The sequence below is a fragment of the Cimex lectularius genome, unplaced genomic scaffold, assembly GCF_000648675.2.
Source record: "Cimex lectularius strain Harlan isolate CLEC.00 unplaced genomic scaffold, Clec_2.1 scaffold264, whole genome shotgun sequence".
Lineage (NCBI taxonomy): Eukaryota > Metazoa > Arthropoda > Insecta > Hemiptera > Cimicidae > Cimex > Cimex lectularius.
In genome coordinates, this window is record NW_019394222.1 from 390,519 (window position 1) to 408,552 (window position 18,034).

Consider the following 18,034-nt stretch of genomic DNA (forward strand, 5'->3'; position numbering starts at 1 on the left):
AGATATTAGATACCAATAAATGAGATAAATCAATCCCAAGAAGATTGGACCATAGTTTTTATAAATTGATGATAGCAGAAGCTCTCTTTATATATAAAAAAAGGACCAGAATAGACAAAAAAACTAGGTAAGTACCTGGAGTTGAGAGACAGATACAGAATGATTTGCAGGAAAAATACTAAATGCTTGGTCCATCCACTATAGAAGTCAGATGTTCACCCTTTTGTACATAATATATCATTTATACAGAAACGGATGATAAATATGTAACATAGCACAATGTTTTTATTTTTTATTATTCTCTGCAGGAAAAATACTGAATTCTTGGTCCATCCACTATAGAAGTCAGATGTTCATCCTTTTGTACATAATATATCATTTATACAGAACGGATGATAAATATGTAACATAGCACAATGTTTTTGTTTTTTTATTATTCTCTCTAACAATCTTTTCATCCTTACTATCCTATCCTGTATTTCTCTGCTTTTTCATTGTGTGTTTAAATACTTTCAGTGTATATTATTAATTATATATGAAAAAATATTACAGCTCATAGACATTATGCATTTTTATAATTTCTAGAAATTTCTGGACTTTCCCAGATCATATTCCAAAAAAGTTAGTACCATTACTTTGCAAATTCTAAGCACATCATCTTGTAATTAATTCAGTCTAATCTTGGAGTACTGCTATTAAATTTTATAAGTGTATTTTACAATTCTTTTGATGTTAGTGTCTAAATGATTCTGTCTCTGTATCAGACTTATTAGCCACATCTAGAATAGGAGAGGCCTGGGAGGCATAAGTATTAATAAGTCACGGATCCCTGATGGGAGGGAGAACTTTCTGGGTTTCTTATTTATTTTAATTTGGCCCAGATAGTCTTAGTCAGTGTGGTTAAGCTGCTCTAATAGAATTTTGGGCCATTTATTCAAATTCCTTGAATTTCTCCTAACTTTTTTGGTTCAGATGCTTCTTTTTTTCCTTCATGGATAGTTTTACCTACTATTAATTTTAAGCCATCTTTGAAGTGGGTAAAATAGGAATATTACTTATTTTACCCACCTTTAAAAACTGCCTAAAAATAATGCATAAATACTAATTATTAATAAATAAATAATACAGTTTAAAATACATCCAGAATTTTATCCTATAATGCAGACAAATTCAAAACTCAATTTCAATTGAAATAAATTGTTTCAATAATGTTTTTTTGTGATCATTTGTTCAATAATTTGTTCAAGTCGGAAGATTGTTCAAAAATTAAATATTTTAGAAAAAAGCCGTTTTCATTTTTTATGCAGATGTTTTGTCCTTTATTCAAGTCATCTTCAGAGTATAAAGTGTAGTGCTATTCTAGTGGTGTTATGTTGGTTTTATGTCCACAACAATTTCATTTTATGCTTTGAAGATACCCTGAGTAAAGGTCAAAGTATTGGAAAAAAAAAATGAAAAAGTTTTTTTTTTAAACTACTTCGTTCTTGACCGCTCCTCACCGCTTCAACATTGTTTCAATAATTTAGAACTAGTACACACATTTTAGAAAACTAGTACACACTGCTTTATATTGACAGTAATAAAAAAATTTTTGTACACTAGCAGAATAAAATGGATATTTTATCTTTTACAATCTTATCATAGATGATGGGCCTGCCTATCTATTGTTGCCATTAGGTTATCATTGACTGATTCAATTTTACTCATTCCTGACGGAGTAATCATGCAATTTAATAATATAAAATAGTTAAAACGATTTAGAAATGAAAAAGTACAAAAGAAAATGATAGATGTTACAAATTTTCCTTTTCATCTAAGGAAGTTTTTCAGATCTCCTGAATTGCAAATATCGTGGTAATTACACAATGTGTACGATATTATTGCTCTGTCAGTAATCTGAACTAATTGCTGCGTGGGGAGTATTCTGATTATTGAAATATTTGAATTACACAGGTTGTTAAAAAGGTATAGTTGATGTTAAAAAATACAGATATGTAAAAATAAAATAATTTCAACACAACACTTAATTATTAATGCATAGACAGACGTTAATCTTATTAGAATACATATATACCATCAAATTTTATTTAAAAAATGAGTTTTTAAAATTTTATGCACTTTTCTTTGTTGCTTCTACTTCTTTTTCACTCATATTTAAGCAGTCGGTCTATTATACTTCACACAAGAAAATTTTTGACTGATCTAAGATTTCATTTTTTAATAGTGAAGGGAGATGAGGATAGAAACACAAGATATTTTGAAAATTCTTATAGTCTAAGCTGGTCTTGGTCTTTCGTATGACCCCTCTCACTCTCTCTATCTCTATCTTCTTTTTCTCTTTCATACTCTCCCTCCTTCGCTGAAAAAAAAATCTCGAAAATTTGTACGGTCAAAGCTGGTGTTCTTTTGTTTGACTCTACCTCTCACTCTTTTTTTTTCTCTTTCACACTCTCCCTTACCAATTCAAGTTCCAATAAAATATCTTTGACGCGAAAAATCAGGTACGAATATGTATCTTATATATATATTTTACTCTCACACATACTTTTTTTTTACTCTTCCTCATTCATTATCTCCCCTTCTCTGAATCAGGGATTCATTAAAAAAAAGAAATTCTCGAAAATTCGTAAGCTAGTCTTAGTCTTTAGTATGACCCTCCTCACTCACTCTTTGTATCTCTCTCTCTCTTCTTTTTCTCTTTCACACCCTCCCTCCTTCACTTTCTCTCCTCTGATTTAGAAATTCACTGAAAAAAAAAATCTCGAAAATTTGTATGGTCTAAGCTGGTGTTGTTCTTTTGTTTGACTCAACCTCTCACTTTCTTTTTTTTCTCTTTCACACTCTCCATCACCAATTCAAGTTCCAATAAAATATATTTGATGCGAAAAATCAGGTATGAATATGTATCTTATATATATATTTTAGTCTCACACATACTTTTTTTTTAACTCTTTCTCATTCATTATCTCCCCTTCTCTGAATCAGGGATTCATTGAAAAAAAGAAATTCTCGAAAATTCGTAAGCTAGTCTTGGTCTTTCGTATGACCCTCCTCACTCTCTCTTTTTCAATCACTCACTCTTTGTATCTCTGTCTCTTCTTTTTCTCTTTCACGCCCTCCCTCCTTCACTTTCTCTCCTCTGATTCAGAAATTCACTGAAAAAAAAAATCTCTCCAAAATTTGTATGGTCTAAGCTGTTGTTCTTTTGTTTGACTCTACTTCTCACTTTCTATTTTCTTTTTCTTTCACACTCTCCCTAATTCACTATCTCTCACTCATCTTTGACGGGAATATACATATCTTATATATTATCTCTTTTTTTTTACTCTCCCTCATTCACTATCTCTCGCTCCCTATTTTCTCCCCCCTCCCAATAAGTTTTATTTGTTTCTTTTAAAATTCTCTTGAATTTTTTTTCCCCAGTTCGGTTTTCTGGAATGTTCAGTGCACCGAAGTTCGGATTAGGGAGAGAGCACTATACGTAAATATACAACTGCAAACAAGCAGCAATAGCATTATAGCAATTTGCAGTACCCACTAGAGACAATTTATACCCATGATTTTGTCTGAACCATTTTTTTTTAAATGCACATTTTATATAAATATTACAAATAGTTCCTATGTATTCTACATTGATTCATCTTGTACACTGATTGTGTAGAATATGTCATACAAAGTAGTGTACATAATAATATTGATATTGTAATAATGGAGAAGCCGTGTTATTATATGGTTTGCTAGAAAGATAATTGTAAATCAAATAAAACCGTTAAAATACTAAGGACTAATTCTTCCCCCCTTGTAAATTTTTCAAAACGATTAAAGATAAATAATTTTTTGCTTTTACCATTTGATAAAAAAAAAATTTAACAAAATCCTACCAAATTATAAAATTCCTTTGTTTATAAGTCGTGGAACTTTGGTATGTACAGAAATCGCCAAAAGTAAGAGATAATTGGTACTGGTAGAATACTTTTACAATTGCCCTAACGACTAACGACCAACGACAAACGATTATCGATTATCGAACCGGTTAACAACGATGAAGTAGTAAGTAGTAGGATTAGATTTGATTCAGTTGTATTAAATGAGAAAAATATAATAAATATCCGGCGAATCGTAATAAATAAATAAAAATGTTAAAATCCTGGTTTTTAATTCAATTTCCTGATTTGTTTTATAATCGATATATGTACCGGTCAGTGCCTCATCGCGTACGAGATCACGTGACATCCGGCCTTATAAAAGTCGTGATCTCTACAACGCAGGCCTCTTTCCGCTGGTGGTACTCGATCGATCACCTCGTCGGACGTTAGCTTTTTAATTATTTAACAAACTCCAGTTTTGTGTTGAAATTAGTTTTCTTTTTTTAATCGACTAGAATGCCAGAAAACAAAACTTATCTCAACGGATACACAAATGGACACATGGCAGCGGAATTTCCTGACGGGGAGTGTTTTCTTTTTACCTCGGAGTCTGTCGGCGAGGGTCATCCAGGTGAGATAGTTTCTCCTGTTCTGTACCTATTTTTAGTTTTTGACTTTTTCCGGGACGGTCGAATCTAATATTTTATCTTAATATTAAAACTTTTAATATAAAATAGTGGGGGACGACCACGAGGCGTAAGCCGTATTCCTGGTGTTAATCAGCCATGTTGTCCCTAGAACGTTAGCCCAATATATTTAACAATCCTTTTTATATTAGATTACTTGAACAAAATATCATAAACAGTTTAAAATTTTATGACCGGCCGTTAATTGTTATACCTTCTTTCAAAACCGGTAGCGCGAATCTTACAAACAAAAACTGCACGTGTTTGGTTGTCTACTGTACTACAAAATGGTGGGGGAAAAAGTCACTTGTTTCAAATAATGTTGAAATTAAATTAAATAAATTCACCCAAATATTATTTAATTTATGTTATGACTCAATTAGCGCTTGAATAAATAATATATTGATCTTTTTAGGTATGCATATTAATATTCCGTTAGTTTACTATTAGTCGATTTACATTGTTTTATTTGTTCAAATTCATAACCTAAACATTTTAAATTTTTAAGTAACTTAGTTTTAGTAGGGCTTTGTCTTAAGGCGCGTTCATTCTAAGCAAATCATGGCCAAAGAAAGACAACCAACGGCTTAGTTGGCCATGATTTGCTTGATGTGTACAGGAGTCGGATCAGAACCGAGTGGTAAACTGGCGATAATATCAACAGGATTGATGTTGACTGAGTTCTACATGGCTGAATCCCTTGGTCCCAACCACTTAAGACTAGACTCCATATCATCGCACCGTGTGACGACCGTTTGCGTCATACGGATTGTGACTAGGATAATGGAAGTGAGTCGGTTAGTCCTCACCTCTGCACCGAGCGCGCACCTGCCCGACTAGTTTGGTTTAGTTTTTGATGTACGCAGATCGTGTGATCTCCAGTGGAGAGTTTATTTGTTATTTATTTTTTTAATATTCCATTTATCTATCTATTCTCTATTGTCTTTTTATAATCTTACTACAATTTTATATACAAAAAAATTATAATTTTATATAAAACTTTGTCTCATCGTACCTTAGATGTGGAAGCAGCGAGTAAAATTGTCCTTCAACACATCTTTTTTCCACGCTTTGTTAATCCACATTCTTCTCCTTCTGTGATGATTTCCTTGCCAATTAACATCTTCCTCTAAAGCAAGTGCTATCATCCCCAATTCATTATTTTTAAAACTTCTTAACTTTTTTCTCAATGAGTATGCTTTGAATGATGTAACTTTGAAGCTAATGAACTACTGAGTGTGTGGTCCAACACGGTATGGACAAATGGGGTCGCCATCACAGCAAGTCTGCCGATTGTCGGATGTCCCTTGGTGTGGGCCCGGTGGTGTCATGTTGGGTCCAGCCTTTTGATTGATGAGGATGAACTATGGATAGCCAATTTGTTGGAGACAAATGTTCGGCTGATTTATTGGTTGTTTTTTTATTGGCTAAGATTTCTTAGTGCGTCTACTTAGGATGCCATTCTTGCCCAATTTCTGTCTTCTTCCTTTGTCCCCCCCTCCTACTGGCATTTATTCTTTTTCAGCTGTTTCTCCTCTAAGGCTTGGGACGCATGGGTCATTGAATCGCACATAAACAAGCGCTTATGATAAACACATGGATTCACTTAGACAAGAGCAATTTTACGATGTAAATTCACTATTTTTCGAGGTCTGCTTGACCAATTAATAACATTCAATTAATTAAGGTTTTAAGTTGAGATAAAAAAGTCAATGTCACGAGCGGGATTCGAACCCACGACCTTCGGCTTTATACACCGCTACTCTACCACTTGAGCTATCATGACTTTGATCCCGATGTAAGATGAAGTCGTGTGGTATTATTTTCTCTATCACCACTATAAACTAAGAAGCCCGCGATAAACTATTTTAAGAGATAGATTCACAAAAAGTATGTTCGTTACACTACCCAAAATTACACGACTATGTACCAATTTTTTCATTTATTTTAGAATGTCAATTAACTCTTGATGGATTTTTGCACTTGATCAAAGGCGATATTTCACCAAGCACTCAGTGTTTGAGCGATTCCATCCTGCCAGAAGAAAAACTCATCATAAAATAATTAATAATGTTGACACTGCAGAACAAGAGTGAATCAATTTTTAAAAAGCTCTTAACTCTGGCAGTGAGGGGAATCTTTAATCACGAGTTACCATGCATATACTCTACTTTGAACTTATGTATTTCATGGGTGTTAGAAAACGCTTCATGTGTACTAGGCCTAAAAGTCCCTCCACACTTGTGGTGGCTGATAATGGGCCATTGTGTAGAGGGTAGTTGTTAGTCTGTAGTGGCCGATGGCGTGATGTTATTGAGCTTTAGGACCGGTTTTTCCTCTTGCATCACAGCCAAATGAGGCATAATTTCCTACCCCCGAATTGCTACAACACAACGGCCCATCGTCAACCAGTATGTGGCGAATTCAGCCTAAGATAACCCAGGCCACTAGCGTTATAAGCCATCTTTTCGAGTACTATAGTGTGCCGTTGTGTCCATTATGTATTGGAGAGATGAATCACCTTATTGTAAGGTGGCCACCATTTATCAGCTTTGCCAAATTGGAGGATTTTTCCAGATCCTCCAATTTGCATGCTTACTGGGCCAAAGACATTTTCTAAATCTTCAGGATCTGTCTCTTTGGTCTTCACTTTCCCATTCATACATGATGCTGCTGGTTTACTGATAAAGGTCGATTCATATATATACCAACATGCAGTGTGTTCAACACATAATGTGGCAGGCATAGCACAGACAAGTTTTCACTGCACAACTCACTACAGGCGCGAGCAGAAAAACTAGAGTTGAATACAACACTTGTTTTATTGAAACTTAAACATGTTTAAAAAGTTTTCAGTTGAAGAAAGAAGATTAGATGGTAAAGAAATGGCATTGTAAGGAAGTAAAAAAAAGGAAAAGATTTACTGTGCATCCATTGAATTTAAAAAAAGTAGAATTCTACAAATAGCTAGTAGTCTATGAAGAAAGCTTTTTTAAATATTCTGAAATAGTCACACCACAGATACGTGCTGGACATGCTACATGATGGTTTATATGAATTGACTTTTAGTCTTATATGACTTTTTGCAGCTTATGACTGATTGGAATTTAACCCTCCAGTATTTCAGTGCCTAGGCCTGAGTATATTCCGGTTTGTTCCTTTTTTCCCCACTCTATGTCTGAATATATTTTTGAACGCCATCTCACTTACATTTAAAAATGCGATTTTTCTACATTTTTTTTTCTAGAGTGAGCACAAGGTTCTATTTCTTTGTTTCAAGTTATATATCCTGAAAGGAGAGTTATAAAATTTTTTAAGAGTTGTTCATCATTTCAAAAGAAATGGGAATTGTGTGAAAACATTCTGGTTAAGTTCATTAAAACGTTGATTCATTACCAAGGTCATTAGGGTGTTCATATATTGTTTTTATTAGGGTAATATTTAAAAAAATCCATGTATATTTTTAGTAGACATAATTGTCTATTAATTATACTTTTTATGTAAGGTCTTGATTTAGATGAAAAGGTAGTGTCATGAGCTGGATTAAAACCCAAGAACACTGAAGGTTGTGTTAGAATCCCACTCGTGACATCAGCTTTTTTTATCTAAACCCAAACCTTAGATAAAAATAATAATTTAAATCTTGTTAATAAGTTAAGATCAGATTTGAACGTAATTGCTAACTTATAAATTGGTGATGAAAATTTGACCCCCTTCAACAGTCATTATAATTTACAGACAAAATGTGTGACCAGATAAGTGATGCCATCTTGGATGCCCATTTAAGTCAAGACCCTGATGCTAAGGTTGCCTGTGGTAAGTTTTGGTAATAATTTATATTCAGTATTTTTTAAAAATTGACCAGTTAAACACTAAGCTTAATGATGATTCACTTAATGTATTTATTCTCAGTGATTTTCTATTGGAGGTCAAATTGTAGCCTTGGGAATTACAAACGGAGTATTTTTTACTCAATTTATTCCCGGGAAGGTCTGAGGAATGATCGATATCATTTTCTAGCAGAAGAATACCCTTAAAAGGGATGCAGAGAAATAGAAAAGGTGAGTTCGTGTGTTTTTCTGTCCTGGGAAATTTGAGGGCTTAAACAGGCGGCTCGTGGAAATGCTCTGTGATCAGATATTTGAGTTAAATTGCTACAGCGCTCTTGCGTAACTCAATTCAGACTATTCTTGACCTCCAAAAGAATTATAATGTGACATCCTGAAAGCTTTTCACCAATTATTGGTTAATCAGTTACAAAAAAAAGAAAATAAATAAATTGGAAAATAAATATATTAATATAATTGTGAATTTCAGAAACTGTAGCAAAAACTGGCCTCATTCTGCTATGTGGAGAGATTACATCAAAGGCGGTTGTTGATTATCAGAATGTTGTGAGAGAAACCATAAAACATATAGGCTATGATGATTCATCCAAAGGTAAATAATAAATTGTGCTTTTCATGGTTAATTTAATTTAATTTGTATTAAATGAATTATTTTGGAAATGAACAATTTAATAAGAGAGGTTTAAGTTACGCAAACTGCTACAATAAGGACTAGTACTTTTGTGATAATTTAGTATTATCACTGTTATAACTTTGAAAATTAATTTTTATAATTTTTGTATTAGGGATTAATGAAATCAAATTAGTAAAAGATAATCGATACCCTAATGATCCAAGTCGTTATAATTTAAAATCACCTTTTTTTAATTGCACTCTGAGGGCATAATAGTTCCAGAAAGAAGATCCCTGCTAGTTAGGCTTCAGCCACTTGATTCTTTTTTCACCCTCACTTGGATAGTATTGAATCTGCATATATAAGGTCGTATACAGTGAACCAGCTAATTATTGAAACTACCATTAAATTTTGTAATTATTAATTTGAAAGGTGATTACATGAAACATATTTGTTGTTTTCTAAAAGAAATATATAAGGCTTTAGCACATTCCTTAGATCCATCAGTAAGACTTTTTGTCTGCTGCCTTTTACGGGTGGTGATTGCTGTTGAATGAGTCATAGGTGTGCAAAAGTAATATACCTCCAAAAATAGGTTAAAGTTTCAAGCAATTTATTACTTGTACTACACCTACAATGGGGACATTTATTGCTTTTATTTATTTAATTGTATTTCTAAACAATCCCTGCTTAAAAAAAATAACAACTCGCGATTGTGTGTACTAGTAGGGTGATTTCTTACAAAAATTGGCCAATGTTTGTTGTATATTTGTGTCTGTGACTTGTAAATTTGTGCTTTGAGGAATAAATTGGTTTATAATGAAAATGAGCTTTCTTAAGGAGGAGGGGGGTCAATCAATTTTGGCATTAAAAATTCTTGAACTAGAATTTTTTTCTGCATCGTTTAGTGTAAAGATTTGCAGTTTGGAACACCACCAGAAGTACTCAAAAATTTGTTTGAACATTTTAACCTATTTTTTAAAAATTAATTTTTTATTTTTATCAACTAGATTTTTTCTTCGTCATTTGATGTAAAAGATTTGCAATTTTGAGCATCAGAAATACTCAAAAGGAAATTTTTAAAATTTTGACTGAAAATTTTTATGCTTTTTTAAATCTGAAACGGAATTTTTAAGATTAATTTTCTTATTTAAATTTCTATTTGGTTTATGTTAAAAAACATTTCCTTTATTTTTGTTTAATTATAAATAAAAAGTAAATACATTACTTATTTTCATTTATTTGGACGTTTTGGGAATTGATGATGATGGTGGGTGTAAATTCACATAATTTTTTTTTAAATTATTAAACTAGATTTTTATGTGCATTATTTAAAAATAAGAGGGATTTGCAGTGCTAGATTTAAAAATTTATAGGTCTAAGATCAGACTGCTTGTCAGTAAGTAAATCTCAATATAACGGGAACCCTGTTATCTTGTAGAAATTTTCCACCTCCGGCTGTACAATGTGGCTTCAATGAAACATGTAACAAAAAACCTAAAATCAACCTAAATATAAAAAAACCTGGTGAAAAGCCTCTTTTTTTGGTTTTCATGTTCCCTTTTCTTCAATATATTGAAATTGCTTTTTTTTTTTTTTTTTTTTTTTTTTTTTTTTTTTTTTTTAAATATGGATAGAAACTAAAGGTTTTATGGAGCAATGCTTTTTAGGAAATACAATTCAGTCAGGAAAATCAAAATGTTTTGCAAGAAAGCGTACAGTAAAATGAGACCAATTGTAGTGATGGGACCATTGGTTTGCAAAATTTAAAGGAAGACTGAAAGGGTTAGGAAAAATAATGGAAGAATTTATTGAACCTCTCCCCCCTAATCCACCCATTTTTAGGGATTGGGTATTCCTATTAAACTTTGGAAATACAAGATATTCATACGCTTACTTTATTCTGCTGTTCAGAATTATCTTTTGATTACTCTATCCAATTTGTTTAGATTCTTGATCTCTTTGTTCTGTTCTGATAGAGACCAACTACTATTTTGGAAAATTCCATACTTGGTTTTGTACAGCAATGGTATGAAGTTAAAGTGTTACACATAGAAGTGTTGCCATTATTTTTCTGGGAGCTTGACTATTATGAAACATAGCAGAAAAAACTTCTTAAAAGTGTATGTTAGGTTCCTGTTTTATTTATATAAAAATGTACTATTTATTGAGCACAATTGCATTGTACTTTAATAACAGTGATAAAATTAAGGAGAATACATTTGTTTGAGTGCATGCGTGTGCATGTGCGTACGTACATGCGCACATGTATGTCAGTCAATAGCAACTCTTATTTATTGTCATGGATAAAAAATATTTATGGTGATGGAATGGAATTAGTGGAATAGAGCTGATTGTGACCAGGTTTCGACTGCAGGACTTGCTCTGTGTTACTTGCGTTGGATGAACAGTCACCAAATATTGCAGCTGGAGTGCATCAGAACAGGAATGCGGACGATGTGGGGGCTGGAGATCAGGTAGATTATAGAATTTATTAGACTTGAAGGTTTTTATTTATTTTATTTAATTTGGTATTGATTTTGGATCTTAACCACGTACATAAAGGTGACTTATACTCTGCAATTTACTTTCAAAAAAAAAAAAAAAAAAGAGATTATGTTTAATCAAAATTGCAAAAAAAACATATATTGCTTGCTGGTATGTTAGTCATTGGACATATTATTTTGTATTAATCAAATATTTAGCAAAGGGAGAGAATGTTTTATTATTATAAAATGAAAACAGCACCAGAGTGAGACTCAAATGGCTACAGTTAAAAATGCTTGAAAAATAACTATTTGTCAGCCACTAAACGTCCTTACATTATATTATAATTATTGATTTTGATAAATAAAATGAAATTTAAACCTTAATCTATAAAAAGTAATGTAGTCTTAGATACATGGTTTTAGCTGTTTTTATTAGAAGAATCCTAATTAAAGGAATTAATATAAAAAATTTTAATGTGTATAAATTATCCGCGAAAGAATTAGAGAAAATATTCTATACTGTGTATGGTGGAAATGTTTTAATAAATCATAAGATTAACTGTTTTATTTTTTATGTTATGTCCTATTGCAAATAATTACAATAAACACAAAACCGGTACTAAGAATAATAATTAACTAGATAAATTTGTGAAAAATCACCCAATAGGTCCTAAAGAATAAGGACTAGGACTAGAAAAACTGCACTTTTTATTGACATTATACTATATTTAAGTCATCGACACTTTGATGCTATCGCATGGGCATTGGCATTTAGTTGATAAGGAAAATTTATTTCAATAAAATTAAATCTTAGCTGTCCTGACACCACAAAATTATTGTTATTATTATATTTATTTGAGAAAAAGTAAAATTAATATTAAAGCTTGTATAAGTTAATATATAAAATGATTTATTCTTATAAAATGTTAACACATTCAATTAGTATGAAAAAAAAAATGAGAAGTAAAATTTAAAAAATCGTTCTTGAAATGGCCAGGATATTAAACTAAATTTTCAATTAAAAAAACAACACCATAATAGGGAGAAAAAATGCTTACAGTGATATTATTGCAATATGATGCCTAGTATAAGTCTTAGAAAATAGAACAACAAAAATAATTGCCCAATACAATTTTAATTAAACCTAATTCGTTTTGGTAGGTTTGTGTATGCATTTTTATGTTTAGGTCAGACATATAGAACTAGCAAGCATAAAAAATTAAATGGAAGCATTTATAACATTTTACCTGGTTGGTTTCGCACAATTTGCTCCTCGTGTGAAGTACCCTCTCAGTAAGCAGTAAAGAAGTGCAAAAAGCACAAAGCCCTTCTTTATTGTTTTCAGGATCCTTGCCTTTTATAAATTATTATAATTTACAATGCTCTCTCAGTAATCCAAATTAATTGCAGGGGAGTGTTCGATTGGTCTTATGTATGACCCCACTCACTCTTTCTGCCTCGTTTACTATCTCTCGTTCACTCTTTTCTTTCCCTGCCACACTCCCCTCCCACAAGTAACATTTCATGTAAAATTTGCACTATACGGATTAGGGAGAGAGCACTGTATTTATTTATTGTTTTCTTAAAAAAACTGGCTGCCTGATTTGATTTATGCATTTTTTTGTCGTAAATTAGTCAATAAACATTTATTTATTTCATAGGGGCTTATGTTTGGTTATGCCACAAATGAAACGGAGGAATGTATGCCTCTAACTATTGTCCTGGCTCACAAGTTAAATGAAAGGCTAGCACAGCTAAGAAGAAGCGGTGAATTCTGGTGGGCCAGACCAGACACAAAGACACAAGTATGTATTCCCAGATGTGCTAGTTCATTTTTCCCATGCTAACTATTGAAACTTAATTTAATTTACATTAAATTTACAGAAAGCTTATGTAGTCATGGTTCATTTAGTCTTCTGGAGATATAACGATCCATATAACAAACATGACCTTTCATTTTCAAGTCTGCTATGACTAATTTGAAATAAACAAAACAGTTTCAATAATTAGCAAGGGTAATTTTAGTTAAAATGATGAGATGTATTTGCTATCAGAAGTTAACATGATGAAAACTTCTCTACCACCTATGTTTAAAAACTGAGCCAATAATTTAAAAATTAAAAATATTTTCATATTAAATTAGTATGTACTGAATATTGCACCCGTTTGATTAGGTAACCTGTGAATATCGATTTGTCAGCGGGGCGTGTGTTCCAATCCGTGTACACACAGTTGTCGTATCCACACAGCACTCGGAAAAAATCTCAGTCGCCGATTTACGGGAGCACGTCAAAGAGAAAGTAGTCCATCACGTGATCCCTTCAAAGTATATCGATGAAAACACCGTCATCCATGTTAATCCCTGCGGAGAATTTGTACTCGGCGGGCCCCAGGTATATACGAACATATTCGTAACAAAATAGCGAGGTTATTTGTTAAATTTTTATAGTGTGATGCTGGTCTGACTGGAAGGAAAATAATCGTCGATACATATGGTGGATGGGGAGCACACGGTGGAGGTGCATTTTCTGGCAAAGATTTCACCAAAGTCGACAGATCGGGAGCGTACGCCGCAAGATGGGTCGCAAAATCTCTTGTTAAAGCCGGATTGTGTAAACGCTGTTTGGTACAGGTATGTTGATTTTTTCTTTCCCAATTTGGGGGTGATTCTATTGGGCTGGTGCAAAAATAATGCATGTTTTCGAAAAAGCAGTCAAAACTATTTTTAATTTTTATAAAATAAAGAAAATGTATTTGAAATATTTTTCATCACAATCTATTAAGCCAACTTGTTGTGCCAAGTGGTTTTATCCCACCGTCATAAAAATCTTTATTACGACTCGCAATAAAGTCTTCGATGGCATTTTCATCTTCACAGCATTCTCCAAAAAATTTATCCCTCAAGAATTGATCAAAATGCCTAAAAAGGTGTAAGTCTCTAGGAAAAAAGTCAGGTGAATATGGAAGGTTTCATATTTTAAGTAAAGTTTCCACAGGGTCGGCATTGCAACTGTGGTCTGGTGTTATTGTGAAGAAGAATCGGCCCAACGTTGCAGTTTCCTGAGCATTTTGTCAATTGGGTAAAAATGCCAGCAGTCACCACCAAACAGTTAGTTGCTATAACCTTTTTGGGTGCAGATTTCAGGAAGTTTTTGGCACTTCATCGTTGTCCAACCACTGACCTGTACGCCTCCTATTACTGTACAGAATCAATTTCTCATCACGTATGATGATTTGTTTGATGTGATGGTGGCGCAACAGAAAAGAAATTTCTTTCTCGATTTCTTTGGGTTTTGGTTAGTTCTTGCGGTACCCACTTGTTGAGCTATTTACTTTACCAATTTACTCCAGATGGTGTACGACGGTTGAGCGATCAACACTAAAGCTCTTCCACAATTTCCTGTGCTACCGTGTTACCTTCTCTGTATTCGAGATCGAAATCTCAAGATGTTCGCTAAATTCGTTGAATGCTTCCTTTCTCTCAAACTGTACTGATGTTATGCACGGTTTGGAGGCCGCTCTTCATCCACATTTAAATTCATACAAATAAATTTGATGAAAATCATTTTGTACGTATTTAATTTCATAGATCCTCACTCTAATAAAATTCAATATAAATTAAAATTTTGAAAAATGGCAAAAAGAAAGGTGGGTTGAGATATAGGGAGTTGGTGTCTGAGTGGATCAAAGTCACTGTAGCTCAAGTGGTTAGAGCAGTGGCATTTTGAGCCGAAAGTCGTCGTTCGAATCCCACTCGTGACACTAACTTGTTCATCTCAACCAAGACCTTACATAAAAAGAATAATTAATACAAATAAATTAAAATGTTTTGTATAAAAGGTAACAGTTAAAAGTATTATAATCCATAAATTAGATCTGAGCATTTAGCTTTGTTTACATGACAAGCACCTGTGAAAATAAAACAAATTTTCAAAACCTACATTGATTTTGCATCAACCCTTAACCCGTTAGAAATATGCGTTCAAGTTTTATTTAACAAAAGTGCTAAATCAGCCATGTTTAAACTTCATTAGGAATCAAGTTTAAAAGAAAATTCTTTATTTAGTTTGGCTGAATCAAATTATGTAATAATTTTAATTAATTAAATTTTTTATCTTAAGGTTTTAAGCGTGTCACAAGCAGGATTAAAACTCATGAACACAGCCGCCGAAGGTTGAGTGTTCGAATCCCACTCGTGAAACTTAATTTTATCATCTCACCCAAGACCTTAGATGAAAGTATAATTAATTAAAATAATACAGTCATTTATGACTAATAAATACATCAGTAATAATGTTAATAAAAGGTTTTCTTGATTGAGATTTAATTTTATTATTCCAGGTTTCTTATGCAATAGGCGTTGCAGAGCCTATTTCTATCACCCTGTTCGATTACGGAACATCTAAACTACCAAATAAAGAACTTCTAGAAATAGTAAAGAAAAATTTCGACCTGCGACCTGGCAAAATAGTAAAGTGAGTACTTAAAATGTATTCTTCTGGCAAGGATCATTTTGCTATGTAACGTTAGCCTTTGCACTTAGGGCTTGCTTGAAGATTGGGGTGTTCTCCAAAAAAAGTTTTTAGGGTGGTTGTCTCGTTTTTCCCCTCGTTTCCTTTTTGTAAAAGGATTGTGTGCTCGGGATTAATGGTGTTTTTTGTTGTGAACAATGAAGTGAAATTGTCATCAAATCTTTTATTGTAATTAAGAAAAAATAAAAGAAAATACGATTAAATAATTTAAATTGATCCTACCCTAATGACCCCCCCCCAGAGGTCGCTCACAACAAAAAAACACCATTAATCCTGAGCACACAATTCCTTTTAGAAAAGAAAACTAGAGAAGAAAATCGAGACAACCCTAAAAACTTTTTTTTTTTTTTTTTTTCGAGCACACCCCAATTTTCAAGTGATCCCGAGCCTTCTTAACTCTTATTCTCAATATTTGGCTAATGTTATAGAGGTGTCTTGAGTTTTAATGATTGTAATTTTTTTTCAAGGGAATTGAACTTACGGAATCCCATTTATCAACGAACCAGTACTTACGGTCATTTTGGCAGAGACATTTTCCCTTGGGAACAACCGAAAGAACTCACCACCGAGTAGTATTCCCAGGTTTTTTGTTCAACTGTGTAGAGTGCTAAAAAGGTTTCTGTAACCTTTGAAAATTTACCTTTAAATGTTCAAACCACTTGTTTTTATTTTAAACGAGCATAAAAAAATTAGGTTGTGTAGATTGATTGAACATTTTTTTTTCAATTCCTTAATTTTAATAATGTATATATCTTAAATACATAAATTATAGCCAGACCATTTTTTTTGTAATGTGTTTATTGTTAAAAAAAGGCATTTGTCATTGAAATCTGTTTGTAAAATTGCTTTTCAAATTAAGAAAATGGAATAGTTTCCCTGTTCAGAAATTTTTCAAACAATGCTTTTACTTTTGTAAGCATCACAAAAATTCGTCTAGATTTAGCTTGCCCAATAATTAGCAAAAGTACAACTTTATGTTAAAAAAAAGGGTAACAAATTTTGAATTAATGTAAAATGAATTACTAACAACTTATTACAATTTTAAATAAAACATTTAAAAGAGGCAAGATGATAATTCTCGCTTCAGTTTATCTTTATATATAAATAAAGTTATAATTTGTTGAATAAGTGTTCCCTTCGTTTAATAAACATCCTCGTCAGAAGTTGTATTATTACATATGTTACCACAGCCAGCTTTGACTGCTAATTAAATTCACGATATTCAAAGGATTAAAACAATGCTGATGGAAGGATTTTAAAGATGAATAAGACATTGAAAACAGAAATTTTTATTGGGTCAACCCAATATTTTAATGTGTAGTTATAGCCCTGGCCATAACAATGTGTAGAAATAATTGCTACTCATACGTGTGACCCTTACACTGAGATCTCATGTGTGAGCGGTAAAGTTAAAGGCATGATACTTAACAGTCAGTGTGTTAATTTTGAAGAAGTTACATTATTGTATTTCTTTTTTATAAAAGAAATAAAGAGAACACATTTGGAGGCTACCTTTCATGTGAATAATTTTTTTTTCTTGATATATTTTAGTAATTAAATATGGGGCGTCGGTGGCCACAACGGTTTAGGCGTTGACACTGCGCTCATCACTAAGGTAAAGGACCCGGGTTTGAATCCAGCGGCCCTGCATTCGAACTCGACATACTTACAAATGGGCTTTTTTTCAAAAACACCGGCACCCCAAGGGTTGATATAACCTCTGCTGTTGCAAACTCTCCCCTCGTAACAAAAAAAAATTTAACTTATTTTACCGTCCTTGACCATCAACTATTGAAAATATTTAATTGAAATCACTTCATTTACATGGTTTTTATTTTTTAAAAAGATTCATAACGAATAGGTTTGCAATACTTTTTGCCATTTTGTATTGTTTTCAAATCCTCAAATTTTTTTTGGTTTATCAACATTTGAACACCTTTCAATAGAATTTTATTTGATGTTTACATTATTAAAACAAACTTACAAATGGGCTTTTTTTC

The 18,034-nt window shown here is 32.5% G+C and overlaps 1 protein-coding gene and 2 non-coding genes across 3 annotated transcripts; 2 read left to right on the top strand and 1 right to left on the bottom strand.

The window, feature by feature from the left end:
- Positions 1-4,226: 4,226 nt before the first annotated feature.
- On the top strand, positions 4,227-17,197 carry LOC106674177 (S-adenosylmethionine synthase). The gene is made up of 9 exons (XM_014406752.1): positions 4,227-4,497; positions 8,291-8,368; positions 8,870-8,992; positions 11,378-11,490; positions 13,164-13,307; positions 13,677-13,895; positions 13,952-14,134; positions 15,844-15,977; positions 16,502-17,197. Exons 1-9 carry the CDS (start codon positions 4,383-4,385, stop codon positions 16,605-16,607), a joined length of 1,215 nt encoding a protein of 404 aa, XP_014262238.1. The 5' UTR covers positions 4,227-4,382; the 3' UTR covers positions 16,608-17,197.
- Trnay-aua lies at positions 6,266-6,338 on the bottom strand. Its single transcript has one exon. It is a non-coding gene; the product is annotated as a tRNA-Tyr (tRNA).
- LOC112128319 lies at positions 9,498-9,660 on the top strand. The gene has a single exon (XR_002910942.1). It is a non-coding gene; the product is annotated as a small nucleolar RNA SNORA53 (small nucleolar RNA).
- Positions 17,198-18,034: the final 837 nt, after the last annotated feature.

Coding starts and splice junctions, on each gene's coding strand:
- LOC106674177 (XM_014406752.1), top strand. CDS start 4,383: ATGCCAGAAAACAAAACTTATCTCAACGGATACACAAATGGACACATG. Junction 11,491..13,163: donor ATGTGGGGGCTGGAGATCAG/GTAGATTATAGA, acceptor TTTATTTCATAG/GGGCTTATGTTTGGTTATGC. Junction 13,308..13,676: donor GACCAGACACAAAGACACAA/GTATGTATTCCC, acceptor CCGTTTGATTAG/GTAACCTGTGAATATCGATT.